Source organism: Vombatus ursinus, unplaced genomic scaffold, assembly GCF_900497805.2.
Source record: "Vombatus ursinus unplaced genomic scaffold, bare-nosed wombat genome assembly UNPS02012082.1, whole genome shotgun sequence".
In the NCBI taxonomy this organism is placed as follows: Eukaryota; Metazoa; Chordata; class Mammalia; order Diprotodontia; family Vombatidae; genus Vombatus; species Vombatus ursinus.
The window spans coordinates 3,097,612-3,118,413 of record NW_020951860.1 but is presented as its reverse complement, the minus strand read 5'-3'; the positions used below and the strand labels follow the sequence as shown (position 1 = coordinate 3,118,413).

At 41.2% G+C, this 20,802-nt stretch overlaps 1 protein-coding gene across 1 annotated transcript in view; it reads right to left on the bottom strand.

Annotated features, from left to right (window-relative positions):
* The window catches only part of CACNA1C (calcium voltage-gated channel subunit alpha1 C), a 752,540-nt gene that overhangs the window by 102,022 nt on the left and 629,716 nt on the right, over positions 1 to 20,802 (bottom strand). The window contains exons 21-26 of the mRNA XM_027857289.1: positions 20,260 to 20,319; positions 11,687 to 11,793; positions 9,544 to 9,631; positions 7,689 to 7,796; positions 2,887 to 2,939; positions 1,612 to 1,758 (exon numbers count right to left, since the gene is read on the bottom strand). Of these exons, the coding sequence (XP_027713090.1) occupies positions 1,612 to 1,758; positions 2,887 to 2,939; positions 7,689 to 7,796; positions 9,544 to 9,631; positions 11,687 to 11,793; positions 20,260 to 20,319 (563 nt within the window). The remainder of the gene's footprint in view (positions 1 to 1,611; positions 1,759 to 2,886; positions 2,940 to 7,688; positions 7,797 to 9,543; positions 9,632 to 11,686; positions 11,794 to 20,259; positions 20,320 to 20,802) is intronic.

The following is a 20,802-nucleotide window of genomic DNA, read 5'->3' as shown; positions in this document are numbered from 1 at the left end:
TGTGCAATTTACATCATGAAAATAGGTTTAATTCCCTTTCTTTTGTTTAAAAGTTCTTTAAACTTCTCTTTATCCTGGGGACATTTCATAAACTCAGGCTTCCTGGACCAGCATTTTTTTTTTTTGTGTAAATATATTTTAAGTCCCAGGAAAGCAGCATGGTATAGAAGAATGAGTATTTGATTTGGAGTCAGCCTACTTGGGTTTTTGGCCCTCTGACACTAGCTATATGTCTTCAGGCAAATCATTTAATCTCTCTGAACTTCAGTTCCTTCATCTATAAAATGGGGATAATAGTACCTATTTCACAGGGGTGTTGTGAGAAATGTGCATTATTAGCTAGAAGTACTACATAAATATGAGTTATCAAATAAGGGAAGTGCTGCCTTATGCTCTTATCTTTTTATGTGTTTTATGTTACATTGCATCTGTGTTATCACCTTGATTTAACTCTAAATTTTATAAGAGTTGGGACTTTGCCCCCTACTTCCTTTGTAGCTTATCACAGTACCTTATACTCTGTAAACAGTGGGCATACAGTTGATGATGCCAACTATTGGTTTCACCACTACCTGAGCTGCTATCCCCTAAGTGAGAGACATGGGGGTGGTGGTGGTGGGATATGTGGGCTAATTCTAAAAAAGTAGGAAGAATCTCTTAGACCACACCCTAATCTCACCACACAAATAATGCTAACTTTTCATCCAAAAACTACTTTTTTTACCATAAAATATCTGCGTATTTGTTAAAAGAGTCAATTTGGAGAGTTTTGAGGGGGTTAATATTAGAATAAAAAAGACAGGTGGTCAAATGGGTCTTATTCAGACATTCTGTTAAGCACTTTAATGGAAAAGCTGATAGAAAAAGATACAAAGTCTGTTTGGTACACTGTTATCCTAAAAGTGTTTGAATACCACTTCTCTTCTGTTGCTAGTGTAGATACAGCTAGTGTAGAAGGTGGGGAGGCTCAGAGGTACATTATTTTAGTGAAATAACATTTCAACCCTTATCATGGTAACCCATTGAAGGATCTCCTGTTAATCATGGTGTCTTTGAATACCAAAGGATTTACAATCTAATGAAGTTTCTACCCAGAGGGCATGGTTATCCATGATCTCTGATCTACGGACATCTTAAAATTACATCCCAGATTGGGGCGAGGGTCTGATAAAAACTAAGGTTATATCTAGGATAGTAACCACCTTCCTGGATCATCAACTAATTACTGACTTGTCACAGAAACTTAGGAAGTGTTGAAATTAAAAGGGATCTATGAGGACTCATCCAGTCCCCTTATTTAAGGGATGAAGTTTAGAGAGGTCAAGTGATTTGTCCAAACACAAGCTTTTTCATGGCAGAGCTGAGACTGGAACCCAGGTGTCCTGACTCCAAGTCTGGTACACTTTCTACTATGCTATGCCTCTTACCATAGACAATTTGTATACCTGAGGCATTGCTCAGGGAAGTGCTAGGATAGGGTCCCTACTGTAGAGTAGATGATCTACAAAGGGTATGAGTATGCATGGCCCAGGAAATGGTGTGGTCAGTGGACTAAGACCCAATTTCATCTCTGGGCATCAAAGCTGTGGGCACATTGGTTTTCATACTCACTCTGGCCACCCCTCAAAGGTGGAGACAGTGAAGAGGGCCATCATGGCAGTCAGGACATTGTCAAAGTCAAATTTGCTATTTTCCCAACTTCGAGGCTGAATGATGGGATGATCAACCTCACCATCTTTGTATGTGATATAGTTGCCCCTGAGAAAGGAAGGATAAGTTAGTTTATTCAATCAACAAATACTAAGTATCTACTAAGTAGTAGGAGATGGGGATACAATGACAAAAGAAAAAACCACAATGACCATACTTGAGACAAGTGACTTGGGGAGATACCTCATCCTTCCCCACCATCTTTGTCAATGAGCCCTGGGCAATGAACAAAGCTGAGTTTAAAAAGAGACAGCTGTGCATGAGAGGCAAAAGAGGCTTGTAGCTGCCCATAATTGGTGATTACTTTACAAGTTATAAAAGTGTTACTATATTCTCTGGAACTGTGTGATTGTTGCTTGTCATTGTGGTTTAAGACCTGGCTCCTGGTTGTTTGTGTTGGAGCCTAGAGCATTTGTTAAGTGTATGAAATGAATGAGAATACAATATTAATGGAAAGAGTGAAGTCACTAGTGGTGTGAGGCTGTAACAGGAAGTAGAGTGAATAAAAAGAGAGGATTGTATGGGAACTAAGAGTGAGTGTTAGTGTCAAAGGTGATTCTTCTGGCACAAATCCCTGGGGGCTTGGGTTTGTCCCTATAGTGTGCCTTAATTTTGGAAGCATAGAACAAGTAGATATTAGGGCTAGTTGGAAGGTGGTGCCATCTGCTGCGCCTTGAGACTATATGTGGCTTTGAGTCTCCACATGCAGTGATATCAGCATCTGGGGACACTGATGACATAGTTCTGACTATTGTGATATCTCAATATCACAGTCCTGAGAACCCAGTAGTTTCTACGTAGGAAAAATGATTTGGGGGTGATGCATTCAGACCCCAAACTTGGCAAGCAGTTGAACTTGAAAGTGCATGTGAGTGGGTTTGTAACAAAAGCATGTTAGGCATCTATACCTCTGCCCAGCAGGCTATGCAAATTCCTAAAACGCCAGATCAAACAGCAAAACTTCTGTGGGTGGGACATACAGTAGTCAATGTGGTTCCATGTGATGTCACTAGGGACAGATTCCCAAATAGGGAAAAGGAAGAGGTCTATTGCAAGCCAAATTGCTCCTGGAGAAAGAACAGCATGTTCTTTCCCCAGTCTCCCATCCTAGGCTATCAGGCACATCTTCTAGGGCACACTGACCTTTGAGTGGCCTCCATACTAGATTGTACTCACTTGCATTCGGCCTCGGTCTGTTTGGAACTGTCTGTACAGGTGTAGAGTTTGCCCTAGAGGATCAACGGAGATTTTAATCAATCCACAGGTATTTATTGAGATATGCTGATACATAGTTTTCAGTACCATGGAGATTCAAAATAAATCAGAACTATAAATACAGAAGGAATTCAGGAAGAGAAAGATGATCAGGGTAGGCTGGCCCAGTAAGGAAGCCTTCATGGAGAAGTTACTTGTACTGGGCCTCAAAACATAAGTAAGATTTGGATAGAAGTGATTTTTGGATGGAGGATTAAGATGAAAGGATTATAGAGTCACAGAATCTTAGAGTTGAAAAGGATTTTAGACACCACCTAGTCCAAGAGTTCCTAACACAGAGGCTTTGAACTTATGCCTAAAATATTTTGATGAGTATATTTCAATATAATTGGTTTCCTTGCAAATCTATTTTATTTTATGCATTTAAAATCATCATTCTGAGGTGTCCATAGACAACCATAAATAGCTAGCTAGAACTTATATAATGTTTTAAGTTTTGCCAAGTGTTTTATGAATATATCTCATTTAATCCTCACAACAACCCTGAATGGTAGGTGTTATTGTTATGCCTTATTTTACAGATGAAGAAACTGAGGTAAACAGAGGTTAAGTGAAGTGATTTACTCAGGGTCACCCAGCAAGGCCAGATTTGAATTCAGGGTCCAGTGGCCTTTTCACTGTGTTACTCAGGCTGCTTCTAGGGGTTCCATGATGCAAGAAAATAAAAGCCCATAACTGAATAAGAATCCTCTCTACAACATCACCAAGAAGAGATCAAGCAGCCTTCATTCCAAGATCTCTGGTGAGTGTAAACTATAGCCTTTGGAAAGCTGTTATTATTAGGAAGTTTTTTCCTTTTATCAAGATTAAATGTGTCTCTCTTCAACTTCCAACCCACCATTCCTAGTTCTGCCCTCTGGGGACAAATAGAATAATTGAAATCTCTCTTCCCCATGACAGTCCTTCAAATACTTGAAGACAGCTCTCATGTCTCAACCTCTCTCCTCCTGAGGCTGCTTTTCTTCAGACTAAACATTTCCTGTTTCTTCAATCAATCAACAAGCATTTATTAAATATTTTCTAAAGTGCCAGTCACTGTACTAAGTGCTGGAGATTTAAAGAAAAAGGAAAGTCAGCCCCTGCCCTCAAGGTACTTATACTATCATTTTTATGGTACTTATATTATCATACACCTGGGGGATACAAGATATATGCAAAAGGAATGGAAGGTTACCTTAGAGGGGAAGGCACTGGAAACTGGGGGACTGGGAATAGTTTCCTGCAAAAGGTGGCATTTAAGCTGTCTTTTTTTTTTTTTTGAGGCAATCAGGGTGAAGTGACTTGCCCAGGTCACATAGCTGGTAAGTATCTGAGGTCATATTTGAACTCAGGTTCTCCTGACTCCAGGGCCAGCGCTCTATTGGCTGTACCACCTAGCTGCCCTAAGCTGAGTCTTAAATGAAATCAGGGACTCTGAAATGGGGAAGTGAGCAGGGATAGAATCCTAAGCATGGAGGATATTAATGCAGAGGTCCAGAGACAAGGGAGGGACTGTTCTGTGTGAAGAATATAGCAAGGAGATCAGGATGGCTGGATTGGAGGGTGTGTGGAGGGACATCATGTGTGAGAACATCAGTAATATGGGACAGAGTCAGATTATGAGGAGCTTTAAATGTCAAAAAAAGGAGATTATTTTTGATTCTTGAGGAAACAGGGAGCCACTGGAGTTTATTGAGCAGGGAAACAACATGGTCAGAACTATATTTCAGGAACATCACCTTGGTAGTTGTATGGAGAATGAACTGGAGTGGGGAAAGACTTGGCAGAGATATCAATTTGAAGGCTATTGTAATCGTGCAGGTAAGAAACTTGAAGGTCTGAACTAGGGGATGGCTATGTAAATGGAGAGAAGGGGACATAAACAAGAGAATGTTGTCAAGGTAGAAATGATAAGACTTGACAGCAGATTGGATATGTGGAATAAATGAGAATGAAGAATTGTGGATGAGGCCAAAGTTACTCAGATGATGGTGGTGATATTGACAGTAATAGAAAATAACCCTATGGATGTGGTTTGACTAGGGTGGAGTAGAGTTGGGCTGTCATTTTTCATGTTTATGCTATAGATTATGTAGCTGAAGATTGTATTAGCACTTTTGACTGCCATATCAAACTACTGACTCATGTTGACAGTAAAATTTATTGAAGTCCTCAAGGTGTTTTCAGATGCAGTGGTATCTGATCATGCCTTCCCCACTTACACTTACAACATAAAGTTTATTTTTTGAACTCAAGCATAAGACTTTAACATTTGTCCCTATCACACTTCATCTTATTAGATTTTATTGAACAATCTAGGTGGTCAAAATTTTTTTGTCTCCTGATTTACTCATTAGACATGGGAAAAAGCATGGATTCCTTTGCCTCCAATTTTTCTGTAAATTTGATAAATATGTCATCCATACATCTATCCAAGTAACTGGGAAAAAAAAAACAGCAAAGGGTCACACAGATCCTCAGGGCACTTTACTACAGACCTCCTTCCAAGTTAAGATCCAGATACTAATGACTTACTCTTCTTAGGTCCGGCCGTTTAATAGCTCTGAATTCAAATAACTGTACTTTTGTGTAGCCCACATTTCTCCTTCTCTATAAAAAAAATGAGTAGCGAATTTCTCAAAATGTTTTGTTAAAATCTAGATAATTAAAAAAAAAGGAAATCAAGTGAGTCTGATGTGACCTGTCTTGATGAAGCCATGCTGGCTCTTTGTCACCACTGTTTTCTTGCCTTGATGTCACTACCATCTTCTTAATAACACATTTTCAAATTTTGCCCATAATTGAAATCAAACTCGCTGGCCTATATAGATTGCAGATTTACTTTCCTTTTTTCGAAAATTGGGAGAACATTTGCCCTCTACAGTACTGTGGCTCCTCTCCTGATCTTCCAAAGATCACAGCAATTTCATCTGCTAGTTCTTTCAGGAACCTGGTCTAGAGACTCAAAATTATCATTAACAGTTAAATGCTCTTTTGAAATCCTGGGTTTCAACTCCCTATTAGCCATTTTTATCCTATTCCTTTACAATCAAAAGATTATTCTTCTTGGCAGGAAAAAAAATAACAGAATCAAGATAAGAATTGAATTTATAACAGCTGACATTTTATAGCATTTTAAACTTTCCAAAGTGTTTTGCATACATCATCTCTTTTGAGCCTTATAATAACCCTGCGAAGTAATTACTACTAATAATAAGTATTAATTAATACTTATCATCCATTTTACAAATGAGGAAACTAAGTGCTTTCCCCCTGGTTTCACAGCTAGTAAGTATGAAGGGACTGGATTTGAACCCCAGCCTTCCTGACCCCAGGTCCAACACTCTATTATATGACTCTTGCCTTCTCTCTGCTATCTCTTATCATTAGTCTAATCGTGCCAAACAGCAGTCCTGTCTTTTCACTGATCCTCCCTTTCTCCTACAATAAAGCCCAATCCTCTTTTTGTTTTGTTCAGCTTTCCTTCCTTATCCACTTTACCCCATTCTAAGCTTTTGAACTCATGATACTCTTCTTACATGACTATACCTTATTTTTTAATTCATTTTCAGTAATCTATTCTTCAGCCTTTTATATGTGACTGCTTTTAAAATCTAAGTAGGTTAGCCAGCCATGAGGTATATACCTGTACTCCCTGCTCCTGGTGAGGCTGAGGACAGTGGATTACTTATACTCAGGAGTTCTGAGCTACGGTGGACTAAAGTTGAATAACTGTCTACAATAAGTCTGGCATCAATATGGTGAGTCTCTGGGAGCAAGGGGCCACCATATTGCCTAAGGAGGGGGTGAACCAGTCCAGGTTTGAAAGGATTAAGCCCATGAATGACTGGTGTACTTCCAAGCTGGTGAGAAAGGGTCTTAAAAAATAAAAAAAAAATATTAAAAAAAAAATCTAAGGTTAATGAACCCCTGTGTAGACAATTTCAGATCTTCCCATCTCCTCTCTCTTCCCTTTAGAAGGGGCAGGGAGGCAAGGAAATCTCAGGTGGAGGAATAGAATGAGTAAGGGGAAGGAGATTAGAATTAGCATGGCATGTTCAGAGGCCTGAAGAAAATGACCTGACTAGAATAAAAGCTGTGTCCTAGAGAGTAGTTGGGGATAGATCATAGTAGGTTGTAGAAGTTAGGCAGAGAGAGGTACTTCGGTCTGAAAAAGGCAATAGAGATACTGTCTTGAGAAGAGTGAAATATTTTTAAAGAGCTGTACTTCCCTTTTTCCCACCATGAGAAGAATTTTTGCACTCTCATGACTTAGAGAATATCTGGTAGGAGGCAGGGGGCAGGGACACAGAAAGAGAGCTGTACAGAATGGCTCTAACCTGACTCCTGGGTAGGAGGCAGGGGATGGGGGACCTGCAGCCTCAAGGCCATATATGGCCCTTTAGGTCCTCAAGTGTAGCCCTTTGACTGAATCCAAACTTCACAGAACAAATCCCCTTAATAAAAGGATTTGTTCTGTAAAACTTAGACTCAATCAAAAGGCCACGCCCAAGGACCTAGAAGGCCACATGTGGCCTTGAGGCTGCAGGTTCCCCACCCCTAGAGCACCTAGACTCTAGGTGAACCATTCTTTCCATCAGGTTATTTCACTGGTCTAGAATGCAGGGGAAAGAGGAACAGAGACACTCACTTCCATTCCAGGTCTGATCTGTTGTTTTTAGGGGCTACATCTACACAAGTTTGACTCAAAGACAAAGTTTTACCTTGAACAGCTGTACCCCGATGCAGGCAAACATGAATTGCAGAAGTGTGGTGACAATCACAATGTTCCCTATGGTTCGGATAGCAACAAACACACACTGGACCACATGCTGTAGGAAAAAGAAAAGAGCAAATTATTTTTGGGTGTGTACATGGCTTTTTTCCCCCTATTAAATTGTAAATTCCTTAAGGGAAATCACCACATTTTATATTTCATATTTTTATCTCCCCTAGTCCCTAGCATAGTGCTTGGCACATAGTAGGATTTTAATAAATATTCATGAGTTGAATTGAAATGAGAGAAAGGCCCAGGGCAACAGAGAGGTCTTGGAAGCAAGAGTCTTCCTCCCTTCAAAATTGTGATCAAATGACTATCTCAATTTAATTTAATAATCACTAAGCAAATTCTATGTACAAGGTGTTATGCTAGGTATAGAGACAAAAATGAAGTAAAGCTTCCTCTCCAGGAGTTTACATTCTATTTGGGGGGATATGTTATTGATAAATACAACAATCAGACAAAAAATTTTATTAAGCTCCTATTATGTGCCAGACATTATGCTAAGCACTAGAGATATTAAAGAAAGGTAAAGAACAGTCCCTGATCTCAAGGGCTTATAGTCCAATGGAGGAGACAACAGACAGATAACTATGGAAGACCAAGATACATTGGAGATAATCAGCAGGGGAAAGGCACTAGCATTCAAGGAGCCTGGGGAGGGCTTCTTGCAGAAGACAGGATTTTAGCTGAGATACATACAAAGTAAATGCAAAGTCACTTTTTTGAGGGGGAGAGCACTAAGGAGTGGGAGGTGGGGAGGGTCAGGAAAGGTCTTATGTAGGAGGTGTCACATGAGCTAAGCTTTGAAGGGAGCTAAGGATGCCAAGAGGTGGGGATAAGAACAAGAGCATTGGGGACAGCCTGTGCAAAGACACAGAGGGAAAATGTCTTATGTGGGGAACAGCAGTAGCTCATTTGGCTGGGATGTACAGTGTGTGAGGGGGAGTAATGGGAAATCAGTCTGGAATCAGCACCCTGTTCCAGCCTTTATTGAGCCCCTCAACCTCAGGAGCCTCCAGGAGGAAAGGCAGCAGTAACTCCCATTCTCCATGAGTAGGGAACATTAGTCTTGGAGAGATGGAGTAACTCTCCCAGAATTATACCATGAGTCAGTGTTGGAACCCCACAGGATAGAAACTTTGGTGTCGTGACTATCTGGTTAGGGAGATCCTCGACCTCCCCAAATAGAGAATTTTCATCTAATGGCCGCTAGATCACCTAAGTTCTCAGCCACTATGTTGAGGGCCTCAATGGCCTAAGAAGGGGACCCTTTGCTAAGTTTTGTTTGAGATCTAATCATTTAAAACAACCTTTCTGTTTGCAATAATATCTGTTTTTATTTCTATAGTGTTGTGAAATTTACAAAGTGCTTTCCTCACAATGACTGCATTTCCCAAGTCTTGGAAGAATCATCAACTTCATTTTACAGATGAGGAAGCTGAGCCTCAGAGAGGTAAATTGTATTGCTCATGGTGAATTGCTCATTGAGCCCACATTCTCTGCCTTTAAATCCAGGGCAGTCTTACCACACGATAATTCCTTCCAATAATTTAAGTATTCTAAGTCGTTTAATCATATGGACAGGATACGCATTTAGAACTGGAGAGGGTATAGAAAAGATAGGGAGAGCTTATCTGGGAGTAGGTCTGAGGGCAACTGTTCATTATAACCAATAACCAGTCATACCTAGCTCCTATTGCCCATCTGACAGGACAACACTTATGGTCCTTCCCCACTCCAACAAAGAAGAGTTTTAAGTCAGCAGGACAGCTAAGCCTTGGGCTAGGATTTCTCACCTTTAGTCCCTTGGCCCTATTGATGGCTCTCAGGGGTCTGAGTACTCGAAGAACTCTCAGGATCTTGACAACATTGATGGCACTGGACCTGAAAGAAAAATGGGGTGGGGTTGTCAGTATCCCACTGGGGGTACACGTGAAGGGGATTCCAGGACAGGGCCTGCCCCTGGCAAAATTGGGAAGCAAACAAAATTCATCTTCAGGGATTTTTTTTCCTTTCCTTTCCCCTCCCTAGTATTTTTTTTTTTTTGCTTCCACTCCCGCTCCCCCATAGTCCACCACTCCTATATATCCCAGGAGCCCCAATGCTCCTTATGTCAGCCTAGGGGACCTCCTCTTGGAAAACAAAGTAGCCTGAAGAAATTCACTCTAATGTATAGTGAATGAATAAAGAGGATGGCTACTGATAGTAATGTTCACCTAAAGGAATGAATCATTAATGGTAGAGTTTCAGGCATTTAAGCATACTGACTTGTTGGTGAAAGTTTTGGGCATAGATCCCTCAAAATCAAATCTACCATGCTGGCAGCAGCCTGCTCTGCCTGATGAATGATGAACCAAATGACGTCTAAGGTTCCTTTCATCTCTAAGATTCTAAGGGTCTATGATTCTAGGATTTACACATATGGCCAAGCCTGTCTCAGCAGAGGATCTGAATTCATTCAGGTCATGCATATCACCAGGCCTGGCATAAAGGTTGGGCAGGATGAGCAGAACCCTGAGTTGCTATGTAGAGCTTTTGAGAGTCTTAGGTCACAGCTGCTCCTTCCTTTTCATTTACGGAACAGTGGACGCTTTCCCCAGAAGACCACCAGGCAAATGTTGGCTATCTCCAAGAGCTGTTCAAAATTGTTCATCTCCCTAGAATTGTTGAATTTGAGACTCATTTCTAAAGAAATGAATTTTCTTTTCATTGTGTTTTGCTCCTTTCCCTGCTGGGTCTTCTCAAAGCCTTTTTGATGTCTAAAGAATCAATCAGGAACCGAAAACATTCATTGTCCCAGGTGCCATGGGGGCCAGAGGAATTTACTGTGACCTCGATCTCTCTTCTTTCCCCTTCCCCAAACCCCAATCAATTGGAATGGGAGGATGGAAAAGAATTAAGGGGAAGGTATATTAGGTAAAGGGTTAGGGCTAGACCAGGGTTAATGGAACTAACAATGCTATGTCCTTATAACTGGGTCATCTTATACCTTCTTTGCTTATTGTTTTCTTCTTGCTTTAATTATCTATTTTTAAAAACCCTACTCAGTCTTAGAGGGTGGAGTAGAAGCAGCTATCTTAGCAGTAGAGAGGCTGTTCTCACAGAATATCTGGAGGTGTGGGTTTGTTAGAAAATAATGAAAACCTCATGGATAGTGGGCTGTGTGTGCCATTTCTCTTTCTTTTTGAGGTATTTCTTTCTACCATTTCACCTCTCTATACATCCCACCACTATCTTCTCTCCCCATCTAACAATTCTGGCTTAAATTACTGTACACCAGTCTTAGAATCTGATGGTAATGACAACGTACAGCACACTAGGGGTTACTGTTGTTGATTTTATTTTCTTTGTAGCCAAAGGATAGAAATATCTGGATTTATAGATGAATGGAAACAGAATCTCTGGGAAAGGTAAAGCTATCAGCTCTTAACATCTCAGAGGAAACTAACTTATCAGACCCATCCCAATTTGATATCTAGTTGGAAGCAGTTCTCTACAGGAAAGAGTTAAATGGCAGGAATATTTAAATAGAGGAAAGGTGGAAAGATAGGTTACAAGGCCCTGGGATAGAGGACTGAGGGGGATATTGCTGTGGCAGGCCTTAACCATTGGAAAGGGCTACATGGGGGTGCTGGGCACTTTGATAAGGCAAACTTGAAGAAGAAAGAGTAATATTTAAAATATAAAAAGCTGAAGGCACTTAAAACAAAGTTTGTCTTCCAACTTTGCCTACGAGGCAGTTTTGTCCAGGAAGGGCTATCTTATTTCCAGACCTTCAAACAGCTCCTTGATATGTCATGCCTTTCTGCATCTTAGGGACTGGCAGAGTCAAAAGGTCATAATTAAAGCCAAAAAACCCTTGGACCTTGGAGTGGCCTTCCTTCTCCTTCCTCCTATTAGCCACTCTCTCTCTTGGGCTAAGAGGGACCCCCTACTCACTGGATACCGAAGGAGATCAGGGACACGCTGACCACGAGGAGGTCCAAGATGTTGAAGTAGTTTCTGCAGAAAGAGCCCTTGTGGAGGAAAGCCCCATAGGCGGTCATCTGCAGGGGATGCAGAGAGAGACATAAGTGTACTCCGACACTGGATGAATCTCAAAGATCCTCCTTCCCTCCCTCCAGATCACATTGGGCATGCTCCTGGACTGCTCCAGGAAGAGCTCTTTCTAAAAAGCAAAATGGTGACAAAGAGAACCCCAAGATTGGGCAGGAATTAAAAAAGGAAAGGAAATGCCAGAAAAGGTGTTTTGGCCATTAGTTTTCACAACTCTCACTCATGCCCCTGCTCCAGAATCTATAATGGTTCCCCATAATGCCTTTGAGATGATGTCTCATCCCAGCTTTCAAAGCTCTCCATTATCTGGCCCCACCTTAACAATGCAACCTCATCTCCTACTACTTCTCAGTGTCTCCTCTCTACTCTGACTGCTCCTTGCACGCATGCTCATTTCTGCCGTTACTCTCACCCTTTCCAGCTTTACAGGGCCTCCCTCCCTCAATATAATAATCTTTTTTCCTTTTTTCCATCTCTTTAAATCCTCCTAATCTTTCAAGGTCCAGCTCAAATTGATCATTCTTTTTTGTTTTTGTTTTTGTTTTTTGCTTTTTGGTGAGGCAATTGGGGTTAAGTGACTTGCCCAGGGTCTCACAGCTATTAAGTGTCATGAGTCTGAGACTGGATTTGAACTCACGTCCTCCTGACTCCAAGGCCAAAGCTCTATCCACTGCACCACCTAGCTGCCCCTCAAATTGATCATTCTTCATAAAACAACTGACTGATCTTCCACTGATCTTTTCTAGGCCTCCAATGACTCTTATATTTGAATTACATATTTTGTATTTAACCATAATGTTTTGTTCCTTAATTCATATATCTAAATCTTTTCCTCTACAACTAGATGATAAGCTTATTGAGGGCAGAGATTGTATCTCATATTTTCTCCAATTCAACACAGATCTATTCAATTCAATTCAACCTATTCAATATCTTTGCTGCTTCATCTTTCATGGTGTTTAAAGTGAAAACAGACTCTGGAGGCTATGAGCCTTGGTCAACTGGTACTTCCTTTTTGAAACTGCAATACTGTTTTTAACTTCCTTTTAATCCTAGATCTCTTCTTTTCACACTTTTTATCATCTTCTTGCACTTATGGAAAACTGGATCCCGTAGAAGATGCTGCTGTTCATTTGTGCCCTGGAAACAATAAACCAGGACAAAGTAGGCATACCGTGTAGGTACTGCCCCATGCTCTACTTTCTAGACATGCCACTTAGCTCTCTATCCTCTTTTGAAGTTCACTCCATCTAGATAAATCAGCATTCATTTCTATATCTTTGCTTCAGTCATCTGTTGGCCTCTAGGTTCCTCTCTTTACTTTCTCAAGAAAATACCTCCCAGACTTCCCTCCACTTCAACCTTTGTCCTCATAATCAGATTTGAATATATGTTTTAGTGATCCCTAAAAGAACCTGGACTCTGAGTTCATCAAACATTGGTTGTATCTTAGCTCTCATGACCACCCCATATTCCATCTCCATGATCTTGAACCCTGAAATTCCTCTAATAATAATATTCTGTTCTTCCCTCTCATACTCTATCTCATTCCTCTTACAACTATCGATCCTCACTGCAACTTCTAGTCTCTTAGTCCCTTCCCTTTTCGTAGTTGATTATGCCTTTATAGTCTTGACCCTGCAGTTGACGAGCTCAACTATAAATCTCATAACTTTCAATCTCTTGCTTTTTAGGATTAACCCAATAATCTGCCTTCTTTACTCCTAATCAAGTGCTGCTAAATGTCACCAGAGGAAATCACACAAATTTATGTTAAGAGCCTTTGTTGTATAGTGATTCTTTTATCTTTTCCTGATCAGTACACTCCTTACAGGTGTTTTGAAACTTCTCAATTTTCCTAATACTCAGTGCCCCACCCGCCCTGCAATCAATGAGGACATAATTTTCTATTTTATTAAGAAAATCAGGATTATTAGCACCCTCTTCTCCTCTACTCTATAGATTAGAAACCTTGTTTTTTTTTTTTTTTTTTTTTTAAGGCAATTGGGGTTAAGTGACTTGCCCAGGATCACACAGCTATTAAGGGTCAAGTGTTTGGTGTGAGGCCGGATTTGAACTTCGGTCCTCCTGACTTCAGGGTCAGTGCTCTATCTACTGCACCTCCTAGCTGCCCCTGTTAGAAACCTTTTACAGGGCCCTGCATTCTCTCGTTTGTCCCAGTCTTGACAAAGAGGTGCCAACACCAACCATGTCTTTTGTCTTGTTGCCTCTCATCTTCTCTAGAAGTTTGCCTCCCTGATCCCTCCCTCTCTTCCTTCCTTCTTTCCTTCCTTCCTTTTTTCCCTCCTGCTCATTTTCAGTCTCACTGTATCAATTGGATTTCTGCTGCTTATAAACATGACTAGCTTTCCCCATCCATAAAAAAACCAACTCCTTCCCCCCATACCTTCAAGCACATTCACTTGACTGCCATCCTCTTGAATTATTATCCTTTATTTCTCCTTTCTTTCATTTCTGAATTACCAAAAAAGAATTTTCTACGTTCATTTCCTTCCTTTCCTCATCCAGCCTTTGCAATCGTTTCTGACTCCACCACTTAACTGAAATTGCTCTCTACCAAAGGTCTCATAACTACTAAACCTGAAAGCCTTTTTCCAGTGTTCATCCTGTTTGACATTTGATGATTTCTCCATTCTCAGGGATATTCTCTTCATAGATTTCTGTGTGATATTACTTTCCCCTGATTTTTCTTTATTTGTGTGACTGTTTCTTTTCTTGTCCCTTTGCTGGATCTTCATCTATCTCCCACCTACAAAGTACGAGTAATCCCTAAGGTTTTGTCCTTGGGCAATCTTCTTTTGTCCCTTTCTCTCTTTCTTGATCTCACCAACTCCTGTGACCTCAATTTATTATCTCTAAATAAATGACTGCCAAATCTATATGTCTAACCCCAGTATCTCTCATGAATTTCAGTCCTGCCAACTGACTGTGGCTTTCCATCTGGATGTCCTATTGGCATTTCAAACTCAACATGTGCAAAACTGAACTAATTATTTCTCTTTTCCTCTAAAACTGCTTCCTCTCTTTAAACTTTCCTGTTTTTGCTAAGGACACCATCATCATTCCAGTCACCCAAGTTCACAACCTTAGAACCATCTTTGACTCTCTCCTGACCCTCACCCTGACATCCAATTATTTTCTCTCATCACTTTTACCCCCATAACACATTGATCTTCTTTTCTCCATACACATGACCTCTAACGTCGTTTAAGCTTTCTGCACAACCCGTTCACTTTTACTATTGCAATACTTTTCTAATTGATCTCCATGGTTCCAGTCTCTACCTTCTCTAATCCACTGTCTATAGAACTGCCAAATTAATCTTTTTTTAAAATTTATTTTTAATTAACATTTTTAATTAATTAATTTATTTTCAGTTTTCAAATTCATCTTCCCAAGATGGTCTGATCATGTCTCTTCTATAGCTTCCTATTGCTTCGAGGTTAGCATATACACTCCTCAGTTGGCATTTTAAGCCTCTAGAATCTATCTACAATCTGTCTTTCTAGAATGATTTCCCATTTCTGGCAAATCACTCTAGTAGCCATACCTCAAACTCAACATTCCATCTCTTGTCTCTGTGTCTCCCTAAAGTGTCTCCATGCATGAAGTACACTCCTTCCTTGTCTTATCCTGCTGGAGAAGACTTAGCTTCAAGACAAAGTTCGGGATTCCTTCTCTCACTCCATCCTTTCTTCCCCACCCCAGGCTGACAGTGCTGTCTCCCTCCTCAAATTACTCTGCATTTACATATCTGTATAAATGTGGTATCTCCTCCATAGAATGGAAGTTCCTGATATAATTTATTTTTCTACCTCTAGCACCTACATGTGTCTTGTACTGTACTTACTATATGATTGTTAAATTTGTTGAATGTTGTGTTCCTAATTTTCAATGTGTGTAAGCTTTCCAACCTCTCCCCCCACTAAAGTATCATCTCCTGGACAATAGGAGCTACACAGTTGACTTCTTATGTATATCCCCTAATGACACCTATTTATCAGTTCTATGGTCAAAAATATTTTGTTAAATTTAATTGAATTGAAGCATGGGACGATTTAAGGGTGGGAAAGAATTATAGGCTGTGGAGTTACCCAGGGGGAAAATGTTATGGCCTAGCAGTTGAGTTGTGGATGTGAGAATGGGGAGTCGGCCACCTGACCAACTGGAGTGTGGCTTTTCTTTGTGGAATCAGGGCATGCCTAGGACAGGGTGTTTTCAGAGCAATTCAAAAGCAAACACAGGGGGAGCTGGCAAAAATAGCTCTTGCAACCTAATTCTTTCCATTTGTCTCTTGCAATAGGGGGTCACAGGGGATTCAGGCACCTGTGCTCTGAAACAGTTTTGGGAAGTAGGTGGATTACATAAAAGGATGTGAGGGAATAGACTGGGAGTGTTCCATTAGCCCCACCATCTGGAGTGTATGACTGCCCCCTTCCCAACTCCCTCGGCCTCTGAAATGCTGAGGACCTCTGGGACTGGACCTAAGTTTTGATAGCATATATTGAAAAGGGGGCTCTCTCCTTCACAAGCCTAACTCCCTACACTGAGCATTTCTACTCTCAGTACTGAGGGAAAGAGCTATGTCACTTCTGCCCCTATCTCTGCAGGCTCGTATCTTGCATGGAAACTCCTGAGACTTGGCAGTTTTTTCCTTCTATTTGGAAAGGTGTATTTTCCTCAAGATTAGAGGAAATACAAGGTTCAAGACGTTAACCTTTGGACTCTTTGCTGGTTTGTGTTCTTGTACATAAGCGAACCCCAAAGAGAGGCTATACCAGGATTATTGTAGTCATACTGTGTGTGTGTGTGTGTGTGTGTGTGTGTGTGTGTGTTCCAAAGCAGGTAGGCTAAGGGAAAAAGCCTCCCTACCTGCTTTGGAAGCACTGGAAGGACAATTTAGGACTGCTTGTAGTAGGGCCATCCAGCAATGCTGGGTCTAAGAACATAGTCAAAGGTGGTTGTCCTTAACCCAATTCCTTGCTACCAGCTGCCTGCTCAGGCTGCTATTTCCTGGAAACTTCTAGCCCTTGTTCATGAAGAACAGTCTTAGAAGAGACCAAGATAGCAGGATGTATAATCATAGACCTTTAGAGTTGGAAGGGACCTTAGAGGTCATCTAGTATGTGGGTCCCTTTTGCAGCATCCCTAAAGGATGGCCGTCCAACCTCTTTTTGAATACCTCCAGTATGAGGGAGCTATATGCCCCCTGAGGCAGCCTGTTCCTTTGTTGGACAGCTCTAGTTCTTAGAAAGTTATTTATATTAAGTTAAAATATTCCTATAACTTCTACCTTCTTCCCTCTACAGCTAAGCAGAATAAATCTACTCCCACTTCCACCTGGCAGCCCTCTAAATACTCAAAAGACAGTTATCACGACCCCATTAAGTTTTCTTTTCTTTAGGCTAAAGATTCTCAATTCTGTCAACTGATTTTAAATGACACGTTGGATCATTTCTGGACTGCTGCTGTTAATTGCTTCTTGCCACAAAGATAGAATTTGATTTACTGGCTGAGCAAATACCCCTCAAAGTAGGGAGAAAAGTATAAACTCCCAACCAGGATTTTGAATTTATACTTAGGAGCACACTGAGTGTAGGATGGAGGAAGAGGGACAGGGGATGGGAGGGAAGAAAAAGGATCTTGCCATCACAAAGCTTGTAAAGGGGTCCTTTACTATTTTCAGCTTGTATGGCAACATTGAACAAAAATCAGCACCATTGAAATCAATGTGGGAAGCTCTGTAGAGGAGGGTGGTGGAGAGTGAGCATCACACTTGGGGCCCTCTTTTGAAGGGGCCTCATCCCTCATCCCTGCCTTTGAACACTTTTGTGTGATCAGTGATGCTTTTTACATGTAAGGCCTAATAAGCAATAGCCATCTACAACAGTTCGTTCTAATACCAAACTGAGTACAGTCTCACATGGTTTGCCTTATGGCATGGCACATGATCTGGTGGGGAGATACATCAGGCTTCCCCTTGCACAAGGAGGATGGGGTGGAGCAAAGAAACTCTGACCACAGAAACACCATGGGGCATATCATTTGTCGAGGTGGAGCTAGGGACATAGTTTGAGGGTATGAACAACTTTTGTAGGTTAAGGTCATAGTAGATAACTAGAATAAAAATATGGACCCAACCATTTTCCTGTCCCAGTCACACATGGGTGCATGTCCTAGCCTACACCTGGATTCCAAGGGCTGGATTTGGGCTTAGATATATTGGTGAGATACTGCCTATTGTATACAATTCCATATCTGAACCCATTTTCTGTCAGACCCAGTGAGGGAAGGCCAGATCTATTTAGAGGAAGAAAAACAGGAAAACTCACTCTGAAATAAGACTAAATCTGAAGTGGATATCCTCATGCCTTTCAGCTCTACTAGGTCAGGCATCATGCTTTGTCTTTGTATTACCTTCCCTGGACTCCTTATATTTAGTTCAGTTCTTTGTACATGGTAGGCATTTATTAAATGATTATTAAATAAATACATTTTATATAAGTAAGTTATACCTTCTTATTCAGAAGGTCTAAATTATAGGAATTTTTACCTTTGGCTTTTGAAATGTATTTCATTTTAGGGATAAGGTCTCTTTTGATAAAACTCAGAGGAGCTAGTTTTGAGGGTATCATGATTCACAAGAGCTCTGAAAACCACTTGACAAGTGCTGCTTTGCTGATGTATTCAGTGGTTAGTTGAAATCAGTGATTTGGTTTTGCCTGGGAAATAAAGTTTTAGGAGGATCGAGCCACAGAGCTATTAGCCCCCAGGGCCAGGGGCATTCAGGTTTGTGCCTATGTAGACTGAAGCCTGTGGTTTGGAGGCTATATTTCTGAGCCCCTTTGCTGACAGCTAAATTCTTGTTTCTTGTACTTAAGCTCCAACTCCAAATTTAAAAAAAATTCTCTTAGCATTGAGCTATAAAGGACTCAATAAAGCTATGTATACATTTTGGAAGCCCCCAGATTTAGGACTGACTCACATCCTTTTCATTGGATTAGAGGCATAGCCACACTGTTCACATCTTCAGGATAACTTCTAGGACTATGGCATGGGCCTTGGGATCCAGACTTGACACGTGTGGGAAGGGACAAGGGACGAGGACAGCTTCTTTTTCTTTCCAGCCACTTGTTTCCTACTCTTGGTGGTCATAAGCCGTGATTTTTATGCCTAGGAAAATCACCACAAACTATATCCATGCAACCCATAAGGCTGAGGCTGCCTTGAGGAGGAGGGGGCTTCACATATGGTAGCTTTTTACTTTAACTAATTATTACTAATCAAGTTCTAAGGAGTGTCCTCTAAATTTAGCACCCTGCAAAAAAGCCCTGTACGTTTCACTTTAGTTAAGACTCTGGTCAGAAGGGAAGGTGAACCTCCCCCTCAGAAGCCAGGAGGCAGAGCAAAGGTCCTTTGTGTGAGTGAGGCAGCACTGAATTATATATATTTGGTAAAGAAGGCTGGTTCTTGGAATATAGTGTGAGTGTGTTTTTGGGAGGTAAGGGGCGAACTTCGGGTTGACTCAGTGTTAATGCCACTGAGATGACTACATGATCAGCTTTCCTGCTGGCCTTTCCATGCCAAATGCTCCCCGGCCATATATCACACACAAAAAAAATTTCTTTGCACCTTTGTAACCTACAACTTTTGTAGGTTAAGGTCATAGTAGATAACTGAGAATAAAAATATGGACCCAACCGTTTTCCTGTCCCAGTCACACATGGGTGCATGTCCTAGCCCACACCTGGATTCCAAGGGCTGGATTTGGGCTTAGATATATTGGTGAGATACTGCCTATTGTATATAATTCCATATCTGAACCCATTTTCTGTCAGACCCAGTGATGGAAGGCCAGATCTATTTAGAGGAAGAAAAACAGGAAAACTCACTTTGAAATAAGACTATATCTGAAGGAGGTGGCTCAGCATGGCTCTTGGCTGAGGACAATGTACCCATCACAAAAGTGATAACCACTATAGGCTCCTTCCAATCACAAGGTTAAGGGAGAATGAAAGAGAAGGAAAGAAACAGAAGAAAGAGAGAAAGAGACAGAAACAACAAGAGAGTCCCTCATGCTTGTGCGCACGCACACACACACACATACACACACACACACACACACACACAAACAAACAAACCCATAAGGGTGTCCAGGAGAGGTAGAGAAAAAGAGAGAGACAAAGACAGTGAGGATGTATCATTTGCTCATGTTGCATTACCTTAAGGATAATTTCTAAGGTAAAGATACTAGTGAAGACATAGTCTGCATTGCCTAGGATCTGAAAAATAAGCACAATTGGGTTAGTGGCTCTGATTGTGAACCAGACAGCCCCAGGGGCATGTGGGTTAGCAACAGACAGTGGCAGAGAGAGCTAGTGCTGGTGGCAGGAGGGAGGCATGAGGAGGAGGAGAGCAAGTGATGGAGGCTTTACCTTCAGAGCAATTTCAATGGTGAAAATGGTAGTAAAAACTATATCAAAATAAAACAGAATCTGCAAAACAAAAAGGGACAGGGTTGGAGGGAGGGGGAGGAGGGGGGTCAAAAGGGAAGGGAGATAGATCATTGGATGTTCACCAGAACAGGGAATTGCAATTCAAAAATCAAGAAAGCATGTCACATAAAGCTTTACACCTGGAGAAGGCAGAGCTGGGCTGGAACCAGGTCAGGAAGCAGGTAGCATTATAAAATTTTTTTTCTGATGCCTTTAAGGCAGGGTTCAGCTTCAGAAATTCTCCAAAGCAGTCCCTATTGAAGCCACTGACAGGTGAGAGGAGGGTTTCCAGGGCAGGGTGTAGTCAGTAGTGGGTCTGGAGCAGATATGCCAATATGCTCATCAAACCAAATCAGCCCAGCCCTGATGCTTCTCATTGAGATCTGTGTCAAAGGGGTAAGCGAGTTAGAGATATTTTTGCAGACAACACTAGATACTCAGTTCAGATTGGGTCTGCTCTCTGGATGGAAATACACACAGAGG